The sequence below is a fragment of the Balaenoptera borealis genome (genome assembly GCF_965194805.1).
Source record: "Balaenoptera borealis genome assembly, chromosome: 15".
NCBI classification, from domain to species: Eukaryota; Metazoa; Chordata; class Mammalia; order Artiodactyla; family Balaenopteridae; genus Balaenoptera; species Balaenoptera borealis.
The window spans coordinates 11,631,996-11,649,132 of record NC_138871.1 but is presented as its reverse complement, the minus strand read 5'-3'; the positions used below and the strand labels follow the sequence as shown (position 1 = coordinate 11,649,132).

At 40.3% G+C, this 17,137-nt stretch overlaps 1 protein-coding gene across 7 annotated transcripts in view; it reads left to right on the top strand.

The window, feature by feature from the left end:
• The first annotated feature begins 1,200 nt into the window (after positions 1-1,200).
• ZC3H8 (zinc finger CCCH-type containing 8) overlaps positions 1,201-17,137 on the top strand; it is a 198,893-nt gene continuing 182,956 nt past the window's right edge. For 2 of the 7 annotated variants that reach the window (XM_082357882.1, XM_082357881.1), the window contains exons 1-4: positions 1,224-1,416; positions 4,248-4,344; positions 13,858-14,095; positions 14,990-15,129. In XM_082357882.1, the coding sequence (XP_082214008.1) occupies positions 1,337-1,416; positions 4,248-4,344; positions 13,858-14,095; positions 14,990-15,129 (555 nt within the window). In that variant the 5' untranslated portion in view covers positions 1,224-1,336. Of the gene's footprint in view, positions 1,417-4,247; positions 4,345-12,574; positions 12,630-12,968; positions 13,812-13,857; positions 14,096-14,989; positions 15,130-17,137 lie in introns of those variants that run through there. The other 5 variants (XM_082357886.1, XM_082357883.1, XM_082357885.1 and 2 more) reach the window with 5 other exon arrangements.

The following is a 17,137-nucleotide window of genomic DNA, read 5'->3' as shown; positions in this document are numbered from 1 at the left end:
CCTCTTAAATCAGAGATTTAGAAATGCCTTCCTCCACAATGATGGTTAACAAAAAAAATCCCCCAAACAAAGGTAGCCCCGCAGGTGTGCAGCTTCCAGTGAAAAGCCCAGGGCCCTCACCTTGTTGCAGCAGGGAAAAAGGCGACAAGATAAAATACAAACAAGCGTTTCGTATTTATGTGTAAGTCCTAAATATTGCCTGGAACGTACTCATACTAAAATGTAACAAAGTTATTTGTAGCTTAGCCAAAATTCAAATGTAACTGTGTCTCCGGTATTTTTATTTGTGATATCTGGCAACCCTACTCCAAGGCCTCACTGTGGCAGAGACTTAGAACAAGGAAAAACAACAAATATCTTAGGTGTATTCTGTGCTTGACATTTTTCAAAGCCTTTCAACTCTTTTCTCTCAGGATCTTACTACAAGTCTGAGAGGAAAGCAGAACAAGCATTTCCATTCTCATTAACCAGATGGGAAAAAAACCCCAGACACCATCCCCCCCCCCAAAAAAAAACCTCACACAGCAAAAAAAAAAACAGAACAGGGAACAAGAAATGGAGGGACGCTTACCCAGGTCAGGAACACAGCTGGCTCTGATCATTCTTAAGCCCACCTGTTGAATTAGCCCAGGTTCAACCTTAGAATCACCTAGGGAACTGCCCAAAACCCGCTGATGCCCGGACCCCACTCCTAAAGTCTGGACGTCTTTTAAAAACATTTTACCCATCTACTTATTTATTAATTTAAATCAAATTTTTTTTTTTTAACCTTTGTACCCCCTTCACCCATTTCTCTTAGCACGTGGTACTTTCAGTGGACTTTTCGGCCTTAAAGTCATCTTTATTTTAATCTCATTAGATTGTAAAGAGTCTGCAAGTCGCAAAATCAGTCCACCGCTCTGGTTACTCATCTGAAAATGTGGGAGGTAACAGTGTATTTCTTAAAGGGCTGTTGTTAAGATTAGGTGAGCGAAAATGTGAAATGATGCCTGGTACAAAGTGAGCGCTCAAATAAACGTCAGCTACCATGCCTTAGAAACACCGTGACTTCGATCGAAGAGTTTTCACTAAAGGGAAATAAAGGAGGACTAAGTTTTACAATTCTACTAAATACTTGAGATAACGTGTCGAGAAGTACACACGCAAACGACCGGAAGGAGAACGGCGCCTGCGCAGGGCCGCGGGGGCGAGGGCGAGAGCGGGCGTGCGCAGAGCCGGGGACGGAAAAGCGCATGCGCGGGGCGTCCTGCCCGTGGTGCGCGGTGTCCTCCTCGTGGTGCGCGGCGCTCTCCTCACGCCGTGCCTATTCGTCGGTAGCTGCTGGGCTCTGACGAGAATGATGGATTTTGAGAATCTTTTCTCCAAACCCCCCAACCCGGCTCTCGGCAAGAAGCCCGCCACGGACTCTGACCAAAGGTGACCCCCGGTCTTTTCATGCTTTGAGTGCAGGGGATGCAGTTAGGTTCCGCCCCTTTGTTCCTTCGGGAGGCTGCGCGGGCAGGGCCGCCAGGTCCCAAGGAGAGCGCGTCGGGCCGGCTGGGCCGGTGCGACGGCCGGGCGCCCACAGGTCGTTCCCGGGCAGGGGTTAGAAGCCGGGGATGGGGCCCGGTTCATAGGCCGCCGGAGCCAGCGGTGCCGGGAGCCTGGGCCGGGGGGAGCGGCGGGGCCCAGGCGGCGAGGGAGGCCCGGGATGCTCCTCTTTTTCTGCGCCCCGGCCCCTCCGGCCAGGTGGGAACCCGCCTGCGGCCCCATATCGCTTTGCACTTGCAGGCAGTCAGCTACTGGGGGACGGAGATCATTTGTCATTCTCACTGCACGTGCTAGGCGGTTTTGGGTAGAAAAGACGTGTGGTGAAGGATAAGGAGTCTCCTGATTTACATCGGAAGATCCTACAGACCATAATAGAGCAGCGAACTCCATTGGGATATTCTATTTCCTTTAGGTTGAAAAAGGCACTGAGACTGCCACGGAGGAAATGGAAGCAGGTTAGGGAGGGAAGAGAGGATGGGATGGTAGGGAGGAGGTAGATCTTTTAAGGACGGGAGGTGAGGAAAGCCTCACTAATAACATGGATAATTAATATTTGAGTAGGGACCTGAAGGAGGTGAGAGAGGTTGATTATCTAGTGGGAAGAGTATTCCATATAAAGGTCCTGAGGTGGAGTGAGCTAGCTGTGATGGGGTGTTGGGAGCGAAGTGGCCAGAAGGACAATTGGCGTGGAGTAAGAATAGTGGGGCTGGAAGAGAGGAACTCGAGAGGTGTTGGGATGGGGGGCGGAGGGGGAGGCAGCTTGTGTAGGGACTTGTAGGTGCCGTAGTAAGGACTCTGGCTCCTACCCTGAGTGAGGTGAGAGGTCTTGGAGGGTTTTTAGCCGAGAGTGACATATTAGCAGGACCATCTGGTTATGTGGAGAGTAGAACGGAGGAGGGGCCAGAGTAGCTTGGATCGTAGTTTTAGCAACAAGAAGTGGTCAGGTAAGGATATATTTGGAATATAAACTATTTTCTCACAGATTGACTGGGCAATCTGAGAGAGGAGTTAAGGTCAACTTCAAGGTTTTTGGTCTGTATCATTAGAAGGTTGGAGTTGCGTTTCAGATTGCAGGAGGATTAGATCAAGAGTTCAGTTTTGGGGAGTTGCCTGGCGGTCCAGTGGTTAGGACTCGGCGCTTTCACTGCCGTGGTGCAGGTTCAATCCCTGGTCTGGGAACTAAGATCCCGCAAGCCGTGCAGCGCGGCCAAAAAAAAATGTTCAGTTTTGGATATATTAAGATTTTGTCCAGTTGATATCCAGGTGCATATTTTGAATAGGAAGTTGGCTCTGCCTGCCTAGACTCAAATCTCAGCTCCACCATTTGCTAGGTTTGAAGCAGGTTACATAAGCCTTCCGTATTCCGTTTTCTCATCTGTAAAATGGGCTTTTAAACCATAGTGTATATGTCATAGGGCTGTTGTGATGTGTGTAATATGCATGGAACAGCGCCTGGTGCAGAGTCAGCGTAATGCAAGAGTCAGCTGCTGCTGTGGTCATTATTGCTCTGCCTAAGGAGAGGTTGCTTCCTGCTCCATAAGATGATTCATTACTGCAAACCAGAACAGTGAAAGTCACAGCATTTGGTTTATTGGCTCTTGTAACGCTGGCCTCTGTAGAAGGCGCACACCTTGGTCTCCCGTCTGATGGACGTGACTGAAGCTCTGACTAGGGACAGATCGGCGTAGTCAGCTGTTGGATTGGACGAGGCTGTGAAGCCTGAGCTCCTCCTGTAACTTTGAAAGAAGCACGAAACCACTCTTCACATTCCAGTGCTAGCAGTGCCTTTCCACTCGCAATGTGTTCTTCTGAGAACATACACGTTGCCTAGTCCTTGCCTTTATCTGGCGTGCCACTCAGATCTTAAGCTTTTATCTCTTGGTCGCTACTTGCTGAGACACATTTGTCTTCAGACTTCTGTGTCTATAGCATCAACCATTATTTAGATTTACCTGTACATTTTATTGACTTGTTTGTTTCTTTTATTTCCCATCTTCATCTTTCTTAGGTTTATTTTTAGTTTTGCTGGAATAACCTCAAGTAGTCATCTCAGATGGTATCTATGCATGTTCAGCTTCTCAGTCCTAATGACCCTGAAAACAACTTTTCTTTTTCATCTTCCCACTTGAATATAAGTTTAGTTCTCTCCTGACCTCGGAAGGCACCCTGCATTCTACCTGAAATACTCTTCTCCCTGACATTCCTCTTTGTTTTTAATTCTTACATAGCTTTTAGGTTAGGAAAACTTTTGGCCCCCAAATCTAGGTTAAGTGTTCCTCATGTATGCACTGATACTTAGCACACCATACTGAAGTTGCTTTCTTTTTTTCTCCCAAGTAGATAGAAAGTTCTTAGAAGGCAGGAACAAGGTCTTTTTCATTGTTGTATTCCAGGATTTAAGGTCCAGAGCCTGGTGTATGGTGGATACTCAGTATTTGTTGAATGAATGGATGATTTATATAGCTGCTAATAGTTGAACATTAAGGTTATGTAATGTAAAGTTTCAGCTTTGCGGTTTACTCGTAAACATATGTTGACCTTTACTACACATCATAATTTTGTACCTTATTTCTCTGGAATATTCGGGGTAGATTTTGAATTTTGAATTTCTTTGAGGGCAAGTTGAAGGTAAACCAAAGCAGTGAATTTTAATGTTGTGGTATGAACCCTTTTCAGGTTGAAAAACCCTTTTGTGTTATTTGATATTTTTGCTGCAGAATCGATGGTGAAATAGATGATACAGAAGTTGAAGAAACACGAGAAGAGAAAATAAAATGGAAAGTAAAACTGAAGTGTGAGCAAATTTCCAAAAAAGTAAGATTAAGTTGGTGTATTGAAAAAACAGACAAATGGATGTGAGAAGTTGATTAGGGATCCTATTTGTCTCCTTCTAGTTAGCATTTGAGACCAGGTTACTTATATCAAAGGAAACCTTGTTGTTATACTTTAAAAAAAATTTATCATTTAAGAACTTTGTTGTTGTTTAACATGACCTGTTTTTAGTGCATTGTCTTTATTTTGGTTTCCCCTATCTTTGAAATGGTTGTTAACGGTTTCGAAAACTTCTTTCTTTTCAAATTAGATAAAAAATCTTGTTTTGCTAACTTAACCTTAGTGATTTATAGCTTGAAGCTTGTATTCAGTTGCTAGGACTGCCATAGCAAAGTACCTCGTACTGGGTGATTTAAACAACAGAAATTTATTGTCTTGTGTTTCTTGAGGCTAGAAGTCCGAGAACAAGCTGTCAGGAGGGTTGGTTCCTTCTGACAGCTGTGAGGAAGAATCTGTTCCGTGCCTCTACCCTAGCTTCTGGTTGGTTTGCTGGCAATCTTTGGCCTTCCTTGGCTTGGCTTCCAGAAGCATCATCTTGATCTTTACCTTCATGTTTGAAGGGCATTCTCCCTGTGTGAATACGTCTGTGTCTAAATTTCCCACTTCTATAAGGACACCAGCCATATTGGATTAAAGCCCACCCTAATGACCTCATCTTAACTAATTATACATATAATGGCCCTATTTCCAAATGAGGTCACATTCTAAGGTACTAGGGGTTAGGACTTCAACATAAGAATTTGGGGAGGACACAGTCAACCCACAGCAAAGCCAATATCTGCTCCTTTCTTGCTTTTTCTCTTTTTTGAACTTTTTTTATTGTGAATTTTAACGCACTGCAAAAGAATGGGTTCAAATTGGCAATGAGGCTCACAAGACACACATGGGCTTTAATATGATATTCTTATACTCAGCTTTATAAAAGGTTACAGGACAGAAAATCCAGCAGGTGCAGCATCTTCATCTCCTCAGGAAGCCTCTCAGCTACCCAAGTACATAACTTCTTTTGCCCTTTGGGGCATATATGGCTGCTGTGGACGAGAGCTGTGGTTGACACCAAGAAACTGCAGTTTGGGTTTCCCACACCTTTTTTATGCTATTTTAGTCATGTAGGTCCCAGTCTTTCATGCCCACTTAAAGTTCCCCAGTCCATGTGTAACACCATACAGGAGATGGGCAGGTACAACCTTCTATGATTATCTTAAGGAGTTTCCCAGAAACAATACTGTGAGAAGATGGATACCTAGATTATTTCTAAGTAGGCTTACTCCAGGCCAGGCTCTTTACTTATGAGTGTGTAAAACATAAATGTATAGTATCACAGCTAATTAAAAAGAGAACACCCAAGTAAACACTATGCAAGTCAAGAAAGCTTTACCCACAGTGCCTCTGATGCCTCCTTTTTCAGTTGCATTCCCTTTTCTCCTCCTGGAGGTAACTACTATCCGGACTGGTGTACTAATCACTTCCTTGTTCTTTACAGTTTTACTACTAACGCTGTCACCCTTCAGAATACAGTTTTCTCTTGCCTGTTTTTGCACTTTATAGAAATAGAATAGTGTCGTATGTGCTCTTTGCTGTCTTCTTTTTCTCACCGTTCTATTTATAAGATTCATAGTATACACGACATATACATGTAGTATATACATAGTATACACAAGTGGCGTATGCTGATTTGTTCATTTTCTTAGCTGCATAGCATTCCATTATTTGAATATACTAGGTTCTGGTGTCGGTAGACATTTGGTCTCATGTCCGGTTTTGGGGGTTATGGGCAATGCTGCTACGTCTCTTACTTGTATCCTGCTGCACATCTACTCTCCATTTACCTAGGAGTGGAGCTGCTGGGTCTGAGAGTACAAGCATCTTTCCCTTTACCATGATGCCAAACTGTATTCCAGAGTGGTTCTACTGATTTTTATTCCCAAAGGCAGCGTATGAGAGGCTGTATTTCTACTGCTGCTCACTTGATATTTGTTACCTTTCTTATTTTCTGCCATCTGGTGAGATATCTTCATTGTCATTTAGTTTGCATTTTCTTGATTACTGTTGAGCATCTTTTCATGTTTGTCCAACTTGGATTTGCCTCTTTTGTGTGCCACTTTAAGTCTTTTTTTCATTTTTTTCTTTATTCTGGATATAGGGGATTTTTTCCCCTTCTTTGTGGATTATGTGTTGCAAGTATCTGCTCATTTTGCGGCTTTCTTTCCAGTCAATGGCAGTTTTTGATAAAAGGTTTATAATTTTAATGTATTCAAGTTTATTAATCTGTTCCTTTATAGTTAATGTTTTATATGTTTTATTTAAATATTCTGAGGTAATAAAAATATTTCCCTACAGTGTCTTCTAAAAGTTTTGTTGTTTTTCTTTCCCATTTATGTTTATAATCACCCAGAATTGATTTTTGTGTATACTATGAGGTATAGGGGACAAATTTCGTTTTACTTTTTTTTCATTATCATACCCAATTGTTCCAGCACCATTCATTGGGGGGAAAACACTTTCTTTTCCCCCATGAGTCTGCAGTGTCACTGTTGTCAAAATTCAAGTGTTTGTGTTCGGATGGGTCCGTTTCTGGACTCTCTCTTCTCGTCTGCTGGTTTATTTGTCTGTCCCTTCCCCCAAGACCTCACTGTGTTGATTATTACAGTTTTATTATAATAAGTTTGGATATCAAATAAGCAGGTCCTCTCACGTTGTTTTCCTTCTTTAACTGTATCAGCTATTCTTAGCCCTTTGCATTGCCATATAAACTTTAGAAAGAGTTTGTCAAGTTCCACAAAAAATCCTGTTGGGATTTTCACTTTGGAATGCATTGAATCTGTAGGTCATTTGGGAGAGAATTGACACCTTTAGAATATCGGATAGTCCAGTCTTTAACTCCTCTTTAATTTATCTCAGTAGTGTTTTATAATTTTCTTTGTACATGTCTTCCATCTTATATACCTTTTGTTAGATTTATTGCTAGGTGTCTGATGAGGCTATTGTGAATTACATCCTTTCCTTTTTCTTTTTTTTTAAGCACCATTTTCTAACTTGTTTTCTCATTTAGCTGGCATACATTTTTACATAGGAATGCATGGAATTAAACTTCTGAGTTCTTGTAACATTTCTGAAAATATCTTGACTTTATTCTCGTAGCTGATAGGTAATTTGGCTGAAATAGAATTAGCCTTGAGCTTATTGCCCTGTTTTCTTCTACTGTCCAGTGTTGCTAGTGTGAAGTCTTGGCAATCTAATTCTAGTTACTTTGTTAAGTATCCTGTTCTCCCTGGAAGCTTTTAGAGTCTTCTCTTTATTCTTGGTGTTGTTAGAGACTGTGAATCTTTTTTCATTCATTGTGCTTAAGTGTTTGGTGAGACTGTTTACTCATACCCTTCATGTACAAGGAATATCTTTTATTTTTATTCTCTTTGCCTTTTTTCTTTATATTCTAAGACATTTCCTCTATTTCTGTTTATCTTCATTTCATAAATCATAATTATCAAGAGCTCTTTCTTGTTCTGTTTTGTTATAGCTTTCTAGCATTTTTAAAAAATATAATACCATCTTGATACCTTTGTGTATTTATTTAAAAATTTTTGTGCTCTTTTCTTTTCCTTGAATTGTATTTGCTTCTTCTGGATCAGGTTTTCTCTTTCTCCTGCTTTTTTGTTTTATTCTCTAGATTGGGAGTCAGTAAATATTTTCTGTAAAGGATAGGCTTTGCAAGCCAAAAGCAAAATTGAGGGTAGAATGTAGCTACTGATATAACAAGTGGGAGAAAACAAATTTCCACAGCATTTTTATTGACAAAATTTAACATATAATAATAATTGAGTTTTTTGTTGTACAGGTTTACTAGTGAGAATGAGGGGATTCTTCTTTTGGGGATAATAATTTGTTTAACTGGAGTTCAAAGTTAGTGTTCCCTATCAAAATGGATTGCAAAGATTCATCTGTTAGTGCTGATCTGTAATTAGACTCTATACGTTTCATCTTTAAAGATGTGTTTTTACTGCAGGTACTGCAGAAAACTCTTATCAGTTCACCAGCATGATTGTTATTGAGTATGTTCATTGCTTGGAAGGCATTTTTAAAACTTCATTAGATTTTTCTCTTGAGACTTGTCTTTTAGCATGTCATTACATTGCAGATTAATTACTTCCAATTGAAGGTTAGGTGATAACTCCTCAGTTGCACAGTTAAATAGATTTTGAAATAGCGATTTCGTTTGCATATACACTAAAATCTGAAAAACACTGCTGGAACTGTAGTTTGGGCCTGGGAGATAAATCTACTGCAAATTTGCATGAGAATGGAGATCTTGCTTCTTGTTTTAACTTTGGATAGCACAGTGATATGAGCGATGTCAGTAACATCTGTCAACTCATCAAGAGCCAAGGAAAACCACTTGATATCATTTGTCTTATTTTTTTAGTTGTCAGAGTTTCTCCCAGTTTCCTCACGTCTTTGAGAAACTTGTTGCCAAAAGGCCAGTTTTCTTAAACAACTTTTTCTCTGGACAGTTCTTCAGTCGCTGCAATCAAACATGATTTAATTAACTCACCATCAGCTTTCTTTGGCTAACAAATGAACCACTCAGAAACTTACTTTGATTGCAGCCTCATTTTCATTTTTGATTTTTGTGATGAGATATTTTGCTTAAATTTTCTAATTTTTCTCACCATGGCTTTCCTATGAGTTGGGATTATTGTGATGAATGCTTAATATTGTCAATAATGTCAACATATATTGTGTTCCTTCAGCACTGCTGTAGTATCATTGTATAATAACCGTAATGCTTTGCCACCTAATTTGACACTAAAATAATCCACACTTTACTGTGTCTTAAATGCATGGTATTCAAAGTCTACTTTTCATGTTTTGACATGGTGGGTGTGCACTGGTAATGAAACAAAAAAGTATCATGACTTGGTGATATGTGACCTATTCAACATGCTGTCAAGTTATAACTGTCAGGGCTTCACTGGTGGCGCAGTGGTTAAGAATCCGCCTGCCATTGCAGGGGACACGGGTTCGAGCCCTGGTCCGGGAATATCCCACATGCCGTGGAGCAACTAAGCCTGTGCGCCACAACTACTGAGCCTGTGCTCTAGAGCCCGCGAGCCACAACTCCTGAAGCCCGCATGCCTAGAGCCCGTGGTCCACAACAAGAGAAGCCACCGCAATGAGAAGCCCACGCACCGCAACAAAGAGTAGCCCCTGCTCGCAGCAACTAGAGAAAGCCTGCGCGCAGCAACAAAGACCCAACGCAGCCAAAATAAAATAAATAAATAAATAAATAAATAAATTTATTTAAAAAAAAAAAGTTATACCTGTCACTGAAATTCATGGTATGCTGAGCATGAGTGTAAAGTGATGAGAGAGCCACAGCCACTTATGGTCTCTTTTGCATCTGCTCAGCTCTGTGAAAGCAGCCAGTGTAATACGTAAATGAATGAGCATGGCTGTATTCTGATAAAACTTTATGGATGCCGAAATTAGAATTGTATATAATTCTCATGTCTCATGAAATGTTATTTCATTTTTTTTCCCCCAACCATTTAAAAAACGTAAAGACCATTCTTAGCTTCCTGACCATTACAAAAACAGGTGGCAGGATAGATTTGGCCCTTGGTTATATTTTAATGACCACTGCTCTAGATTTCATCACTTGCTTTTGTTTTTCTTTATGTCTCTTGATTGAAGAAAGGCCTGGAGAGCTGATGGATGTTCTTTGCTGGTCTGTTGGTAGGTCTATGTCTCCATAGGCCTTTCTTCTAAATGGGAAGCCTGCTCGGGCATTCAGTACGTGAGTGGGCTGTGTGCATCTGTAGGTTTCCAGCAGCATAGTAGTTCTTAACCTTCTTTGTGCCATGCACCCCCTTTGGCAGTCTGGTGAAGCCCATGGGCCCCTCCTCATAATAATGTTTTTAAGTGTATAAAATATGTTGGATTATAATGGAAATTGATCTTATTGAAACACAGTTATCAATATATTAAAGAACAAATGTGGTAAGAGTAATATGCTCTTTATAAATGCACTAAATAGTAAGATCCAGCGTTAGGTCTAATTATTGTAATTTTGACATAGTGATGAATATAAAAGATATTTTGAGGTCTGCAATAACTGTAATATATGAAAGTGCCTGTGATTTCTAGTGGTGACAGTCGCAGCTGCTGCTAATGCTACTGTGGTTTGTTGCTGGTGTTCAAAACAGAAGAAAATGCCAAATGTCAATTTAGAGGTTGATGAAAATAATGTGTGATTTTTATTACTATCCAAGTTCATTGAATTCTGTTTGTAGACCCTTGGCCATGGGCAGGGCGGGGTGGGGCCATCTCTGGACAGCAGGTTAAGAACCCTGATATAGGGTGAGTGGATAGAGTGTTTTTCTGGTGGGAGTTGCTCCCAAATGTCAGAATATGGAGGACTTCACTCTGGGGTCTTAGTACCCATACAAGAAGACTTGGCGTTCATCAGACATTTTAATACATTTCTTTAGCGAATAGCTCTCTTTTTGCCCAGGGTAAATTTTTTTTTTTTTTTAATAAAGTTTTAAAATTTATTTATGGCTGCATTGGGTCTTTGTTGCTGCGTGTGGGCTTTCTCTAGTTGCGGCGAGCGGGGGCTGCTCTTCGTTGCGGTGCACGGACTTCTCATCGCGGTGGCTTCTCTTGCTGCGGAGCACGGGCTGTAGGCACGCGAGCTCAGTAGTTGTGGCACGTGGGCTCAGTAGTTGTGGCTCGCAGGCTCAGTAGTTGTGGAGCACGGGCCTAGTTGCTCCGCGGCACGTGAGATCTTCCCGGACCAGGGCTCGAACCCTTGTCCCCTGCATTGGCAGGCAGATTCTCAACCACTGTGCCACCAGGGAAGCCCAGCAGGCAGGTTCTTAACCACTGCGCCACCAGGGAAGTCCCCTGCCCAGGGTAAATTTTTGTTTGATTGTATTCTGGGTTGGGGGTGGGTGGGCAGAGATAATTTGTTACAATAGCTTTGTTTGTTTTTATGTAGAATTTTAATTCATTCTCATTTATAGCCCTATTTCTCACACTGCACCCTAAGCCCAGCCTCCAAATTATAACTTGCTTTTTGTTTATCAAAAATTTGCCAGGAATTTGTTGAACTTTTCTTTATTCCTAATGAGTGTACTTCATTCCCCGTCTCCTATACACACGCTATTTTAGGACTATTAATTTTTATATTTCTGTACTTTTATTTCTGTGGAATTTCAGGAGGCCATATGAGTGCTATATACTATCCTGAATCAAATGCAAGAAAATCTTTTACTTAAAAAAGAAGAAAAATACTTTATGTAGACTCCTTTATAAAACATAAAAAAGTTGTAATATCGTGTTCTTATATTTTCCAAATTATATAGAGAACAACAGACATCAAAGCAATGAGTTTATAGTTAGCTGCATGAAGAAAAGTATTTAAGCAATCATTTGTATCTTGTGTATTTTGTTGCCCTCTGAAAAGAATCATATCAATTAGGAATACTTCTTTATAGTAAAACAACATAGTTGATGATTTTCCTGGTTTTATAATGTTGCCAAGTCATCTCATCTCTTCATTTAATACAAATAAGTCAGTTTTGTTACTACCTGTAGTAAAAGGGGTCTGCTTCAGTAGGCTTCCGCATCTTGTGCGGGGGAGGGAGAACACGTAATCACTCATTTGGATCCTCATAATATTTTGATTCAGATGCACTGAATAGAATCTCACGTTTAATTGAGCTAAACTTCTTGTGAACTGTTGCATATTGAATGATTTTTTTGTTCTCCCTGTGCCTACTAAATAAAATTAAAGGCCAGAACCAAGGTAAACATAATAATTATCGCAGGAGTCAGCCAACTTTTTCATAAAGGACCAGATAAGTGCATCTGTTTGACTTTGTGAGCCATATCGTCTCTGTCACAGCTAAGCAGCCATAGATAAATGAATGAATGAGTGTGACTCTTCCAGCAAAATGTTATTTATAAAAGCAGGAGGCCAGGCCTAACCCCTGACCCGAAGCTGTTTACAAGTTTGTTCTATGGTATGTTGGAAAAGGGTGCTCTTTTCTTGAGGACTCGGCGATGAGAAACTGGGAGGCTTGAAGATTGGATTGGTTGGTAGTCTTGTCTGGTGTAATGAAGATAAGATGTACAGTGACGCCCTTGTCAGTTTAGGCAACGTTCTCAGCTTGTTCGGATTCTTTAATCAGGGGGCAAATTCATTTTCTAGGCCACAGTCAACCCTCCAGTGGTGCAGCTCCTAGCTTGGAAGTTAACCATCAAAGGTAAACCGTTAAACTGGACCACCTAATATATTTTGTGATTCTCCTTTGCTGCCTTCATCAGTTATGTGAGGGTGGATGAGACCAGGCCCAAAAGCTCTGGAGCAGGGTAATTGGCCAATTTAATGATAGACATATCATCTCTTCCTGAGATCAGAATAGGAGCCCTTTGGCAGTTGGGCTTTTTAAAAATAAACTTTTTAATTGAAATGTACTGGTTGTAGTTATACAGCTTGATACACCTGTGTCACCAAGTATAGACACCTGTGTAACCAGTACTTGGAAATTTTTATATGCAAAGTGCTTTAAGTTGTCTGCTTTGATCACCTCGGGCTGTTTCAGGGTCAGCTGCCGTACCTGAGTTCCTGTTCCAGTGGATGCCTGTGTTTGTAGCTGTCACCTTGGGGCAGCTCCAACAACAGAGTTAGAAGCCTATTTCTGAAAGTAAAATTAACTTAATTACAGAGAATGGGGCAGTTCTTCCTTACTTCTCATCATTGCTGCCACATCCTGTGCCACCAGTGCTGTGAGTTATAGGGAAAAAATAGGCTTTGGTATCTGTGATGTATCTTACTTAGTATAGCGGATTTTCAATTGGGCCATTACGTGTACTTGTTCTTTTATGAAATGACGAGCTATTGAATTAAACCGTTTAAAAGTATAGTCTATGCAAAGGGAGAGATAAAATGTGAACTATAATTCTGTAGTTCCTTTGCATCAAATAATTAAGATATGGGGCTTTAGTCTTTCTTTTTTCGTTTCTTTTTTTCTTTTATTGGGGTATAGTTGTTTTACAATGTTGTGTTAGTTTCTACCGTACAACAAAGTGGAGTTCCCTGTGCTATGCAGCAGGTTCTCATTAGTTATCTATTTTATACAGATTAGTGTATATATGTCAATCCCAATCTCCCAATTCATCCCACCCCCCCACGGCTTTAGTCTTTCAATTCAGTAAAGTATACACAGTGTACAAATTCAGAATCTTCCCTCAAACCATCTTTAAGGATATATATATATATTTTTTTTTTTTTTTTAATTCTGGAAAATTTCATATACATAAGAACGCAAAGAATAGCATATGAAACCCCTGTGTACCCATCTCCCAACCTCAACAATGATCAATTCATGGCCAGTCTTTGCTTCTTCTTTATAACCAGATTGTTTTGTTTGTAACCAGATTGTTTTGAATCATGCTGGGTTTTAAAAATTGAAAATGTTAATTTTCACTTAGTTTAGGCACTTTGGAAACTCTACATCACGGAAGAATTTGCAACGTAGAAAATCAAGAAGTAAGGACTATGATGTATATAGTGATAATGATATCTGCAGTCAGGAATCAGAAGATAATTTTGCTAAAGAGCTTCAACAATATATACAAGCTAAAGAGATGGCAAATGTTACTCAATCCTTATCGCTTCCTGAAGAATCTGTGAAGAAAGAGGGAGCAAAGGATACCCAGAAAGGTAAAGGTAAGAGTCCAATTATTTTATCATTTAAAGTTATCTAGAGAAGCAGTCACATTTGTCCATATATGGATGGAGGGGAGGGGTTCGCTTGCATTTTATCTCATGATAAGATCACTTTTCCTGGATCTTTACACCAGATGTGAGCTGGTCACTTGGTGTACAAACGCTCAGTTTGCGGGAGGAGCGGAGAGTGCAGGAGGGTTTTCAAAGGACATGACTACTTTGAAAGGGAGAATGCTAAATCCCTGGCCTCAGCTTGTGTGAAGGACAGGAAATACCTGTTTGCTGTCCTCTAAAGAAGGATGGGTTTAATTAATGTCTGGGATGGTAGTGTATCAGACTAAACTCAGAAATATATTCTTTTAGATTACTAAAATGAAATTAAGCCACAGATATGAGAATAAATGACAATTGTAAATGAAATTCTTAATCTTCTCATTTTATTTTTTTTCCCCTCTTTAAATGTTCTTCTATTTAAAATGGATCTATAGATAAACTTCATATATATAAAATGTTTTCAGTGAGTAATCTGACAGCCATATATGAGTTCATTTAAAACATTTGAAGGTTTTACTGTTACAGTGCTATAGCAGTTCCTACTTAGATCCATTGTACTCTGAACACTTCAAAAGGATCTGGCTGATGGCTAGCAAGATTGATTTCATGAATTATCTTGTTTTTTTCCCCAATAATACCTTATATATTTTCACAAAGAATTAATTTGGGATCCGGAATGTATTAATCCAAGAGCTTCTAGAAAGACAGATCGGCATCATCCTAGTTATTACTCTTTGAGCAGTGGAGAAGTTTTCCTGGATTATTATAGAATATACTTCTTAAGAGTAAACTGCTTTTGTACTTTTATATCATCTTTAAATTTAACTTTCTTGCTTTTAGCTGTTAAACAAAAAAATAAAAATAAAAACCTTAAAGCTGTTCACAAGAATGGTAAACAGAAGAAAATGAAGCGAAAATGGCCTGGCACTGGAGACAAAGGATCAAACACTTCCCTGAGGAACAATGGCTCACAGGAACAGGTATGAGAATATATGCCTGTTGGAGGACACTGCCTGCCCTTGGATTTTTATCTTGCACCCCAATGGGATCTCCTCTTACCTCCAGTGGGCTCCGTGGGTTCTTCTTTCTCACTGTTGGGCTGCCTTCCCTCACACTCGTTACCTGCCAGCGCCCACTCAAGCCTTAGTGTCGTACCTGTTGCCCCTGTATACACGCACACAAGCCCCCTGATTTCTGAGGGCTGTGCAAAAACAGATTTGGGAGGCAGGGAGAATATAAGATAGCCATGAGGGCATTCCAAAGGCTACAGAGTCTTACAGAATTTCTACTCTTTTTTTTTTTTTTTTCAGAGCTAAGGGTCTGGCTATCTATCTATTTATTTATTTATTTATGGGTGTGTTGGGTCTTCGTTTCTGTGCGAGGGCTTTCTCTAGTTGCGGCAAGTGAGGGCCACTCTTCATTGCGGTGCGCGGGCCTCTCACTGTCGCGGCCTCTCTGCTGTGGAGCACAGGCTCCAGACGCGCAGGCTCAGTAATTGTGGCTCACGGGCCCAGTTGCTCCGTGGCATGCGGGATCCCCCCAGACCAGGGCTCGAACCCGTGTCCCCTGCATCAGCAGGCAGATTCTCAACCCCTGCGCCACCAGGGAAGCCCCAGAGTTTCTACTATTAAAGTCCCTGGTCTGTTGGTTTTTGACTCCCTCTGGAAATTAAAAATGAATATTTTTGAGCTTTGACCTTATCAGACACTCCCTACCCTCCTGGAATTTTGATTTTGCTTTGTAGAAGTTCCTCTTCCTTGGTCTGCAGATGTAATCACGGTAGAACAATAAGTGACTCCTGTGGACTCTGCTTTTCTGAGGGCTTCTAAGCTGGATGGCCACCTTTTTCTTTGTTAGGATTGGTTCAGGAGGCAAGAGTTGAGGGTGGTAAAATATTAGAAATACCAAATATTATAGATTGAAATGTATTTATATAAAATCTATTTTACAAGGGAGGAATCCGAAGCCCTAGGGTTTAGGTAACTGCCTGTAGTCACAAGGGCCAAGGTAGGGCTAGACCCAGGCAGTTTCCCTTTCCTTTGTTTTGTTTTGTTTTTTTAATATATATTTATTTACGTATTTATTTATTTATTTGGCTGCGCCAGGTCTTAGTTGCTTTATGCGGGATCTTTAGTTGCAGCATGTGGGCTCTAGTTCCCTGACAACCTGGGCCCCCTGCACTGGGTGCGTGGAGGCTTAACCACTGGACCACAAGGGAAGTCCCCCCTTGCGTTTGGTTTAGATTGACTCAAATGATTATTCAGCCAAAACTGACAGCCCTGCTACATGAGGAACAAATTGTAAACATATATGTTAGAATTTAATAACATAATCAAAATAAAACCCAGAGTTAAAACTGACATATTTATTAGACACGTAATTTTGATGGTGCTAAGTGGAAGTCTGACATTATTGCAAAGCAGATCACATAAATATACAGCCAGCTCCCTACTTTGTACTTAACTGAATTCCTAAGACTGTATGCGGGTATATGGTACGTAGTAGCTGTAAGTTGTACCACAAGTTAACACATTAAAAGTGATTTATGTTTCTAAAGACCTAAAATGAAATTCCCCTTTTGTTTTCATAACTTTATTGCCATTTTTGAGGGTATATTTCTAATTATGTTTGTTAATTTGAGCTCATCAGTACACTCTGATCACACGTAGTGAGCATCTCATTGAAATGAAAGATCACACTACTTTCGGTTTACATTATGATTTTGAGGTTTGTCCCCATTGTTCTAAAGAGCCTTGTTCTTAGGCTTCACTTTTTAATCAGAAGTAGTGGTACTTTCCTTTTAAAATTTTTTAATTAATTTTTTAAAACAAGGGCCAGGTACAGTAAAATATTCATAATGTTCAGTGATGGAATGCTGTTGAAACTGACAAAACATTCATTTTTTTCAACTGATGTACAAAAGTCCACATCTTACCTGCAGGCCAATTCAGAAGAGTTACTTTTTAATGTTTCTAAAGGTGGTTTAAA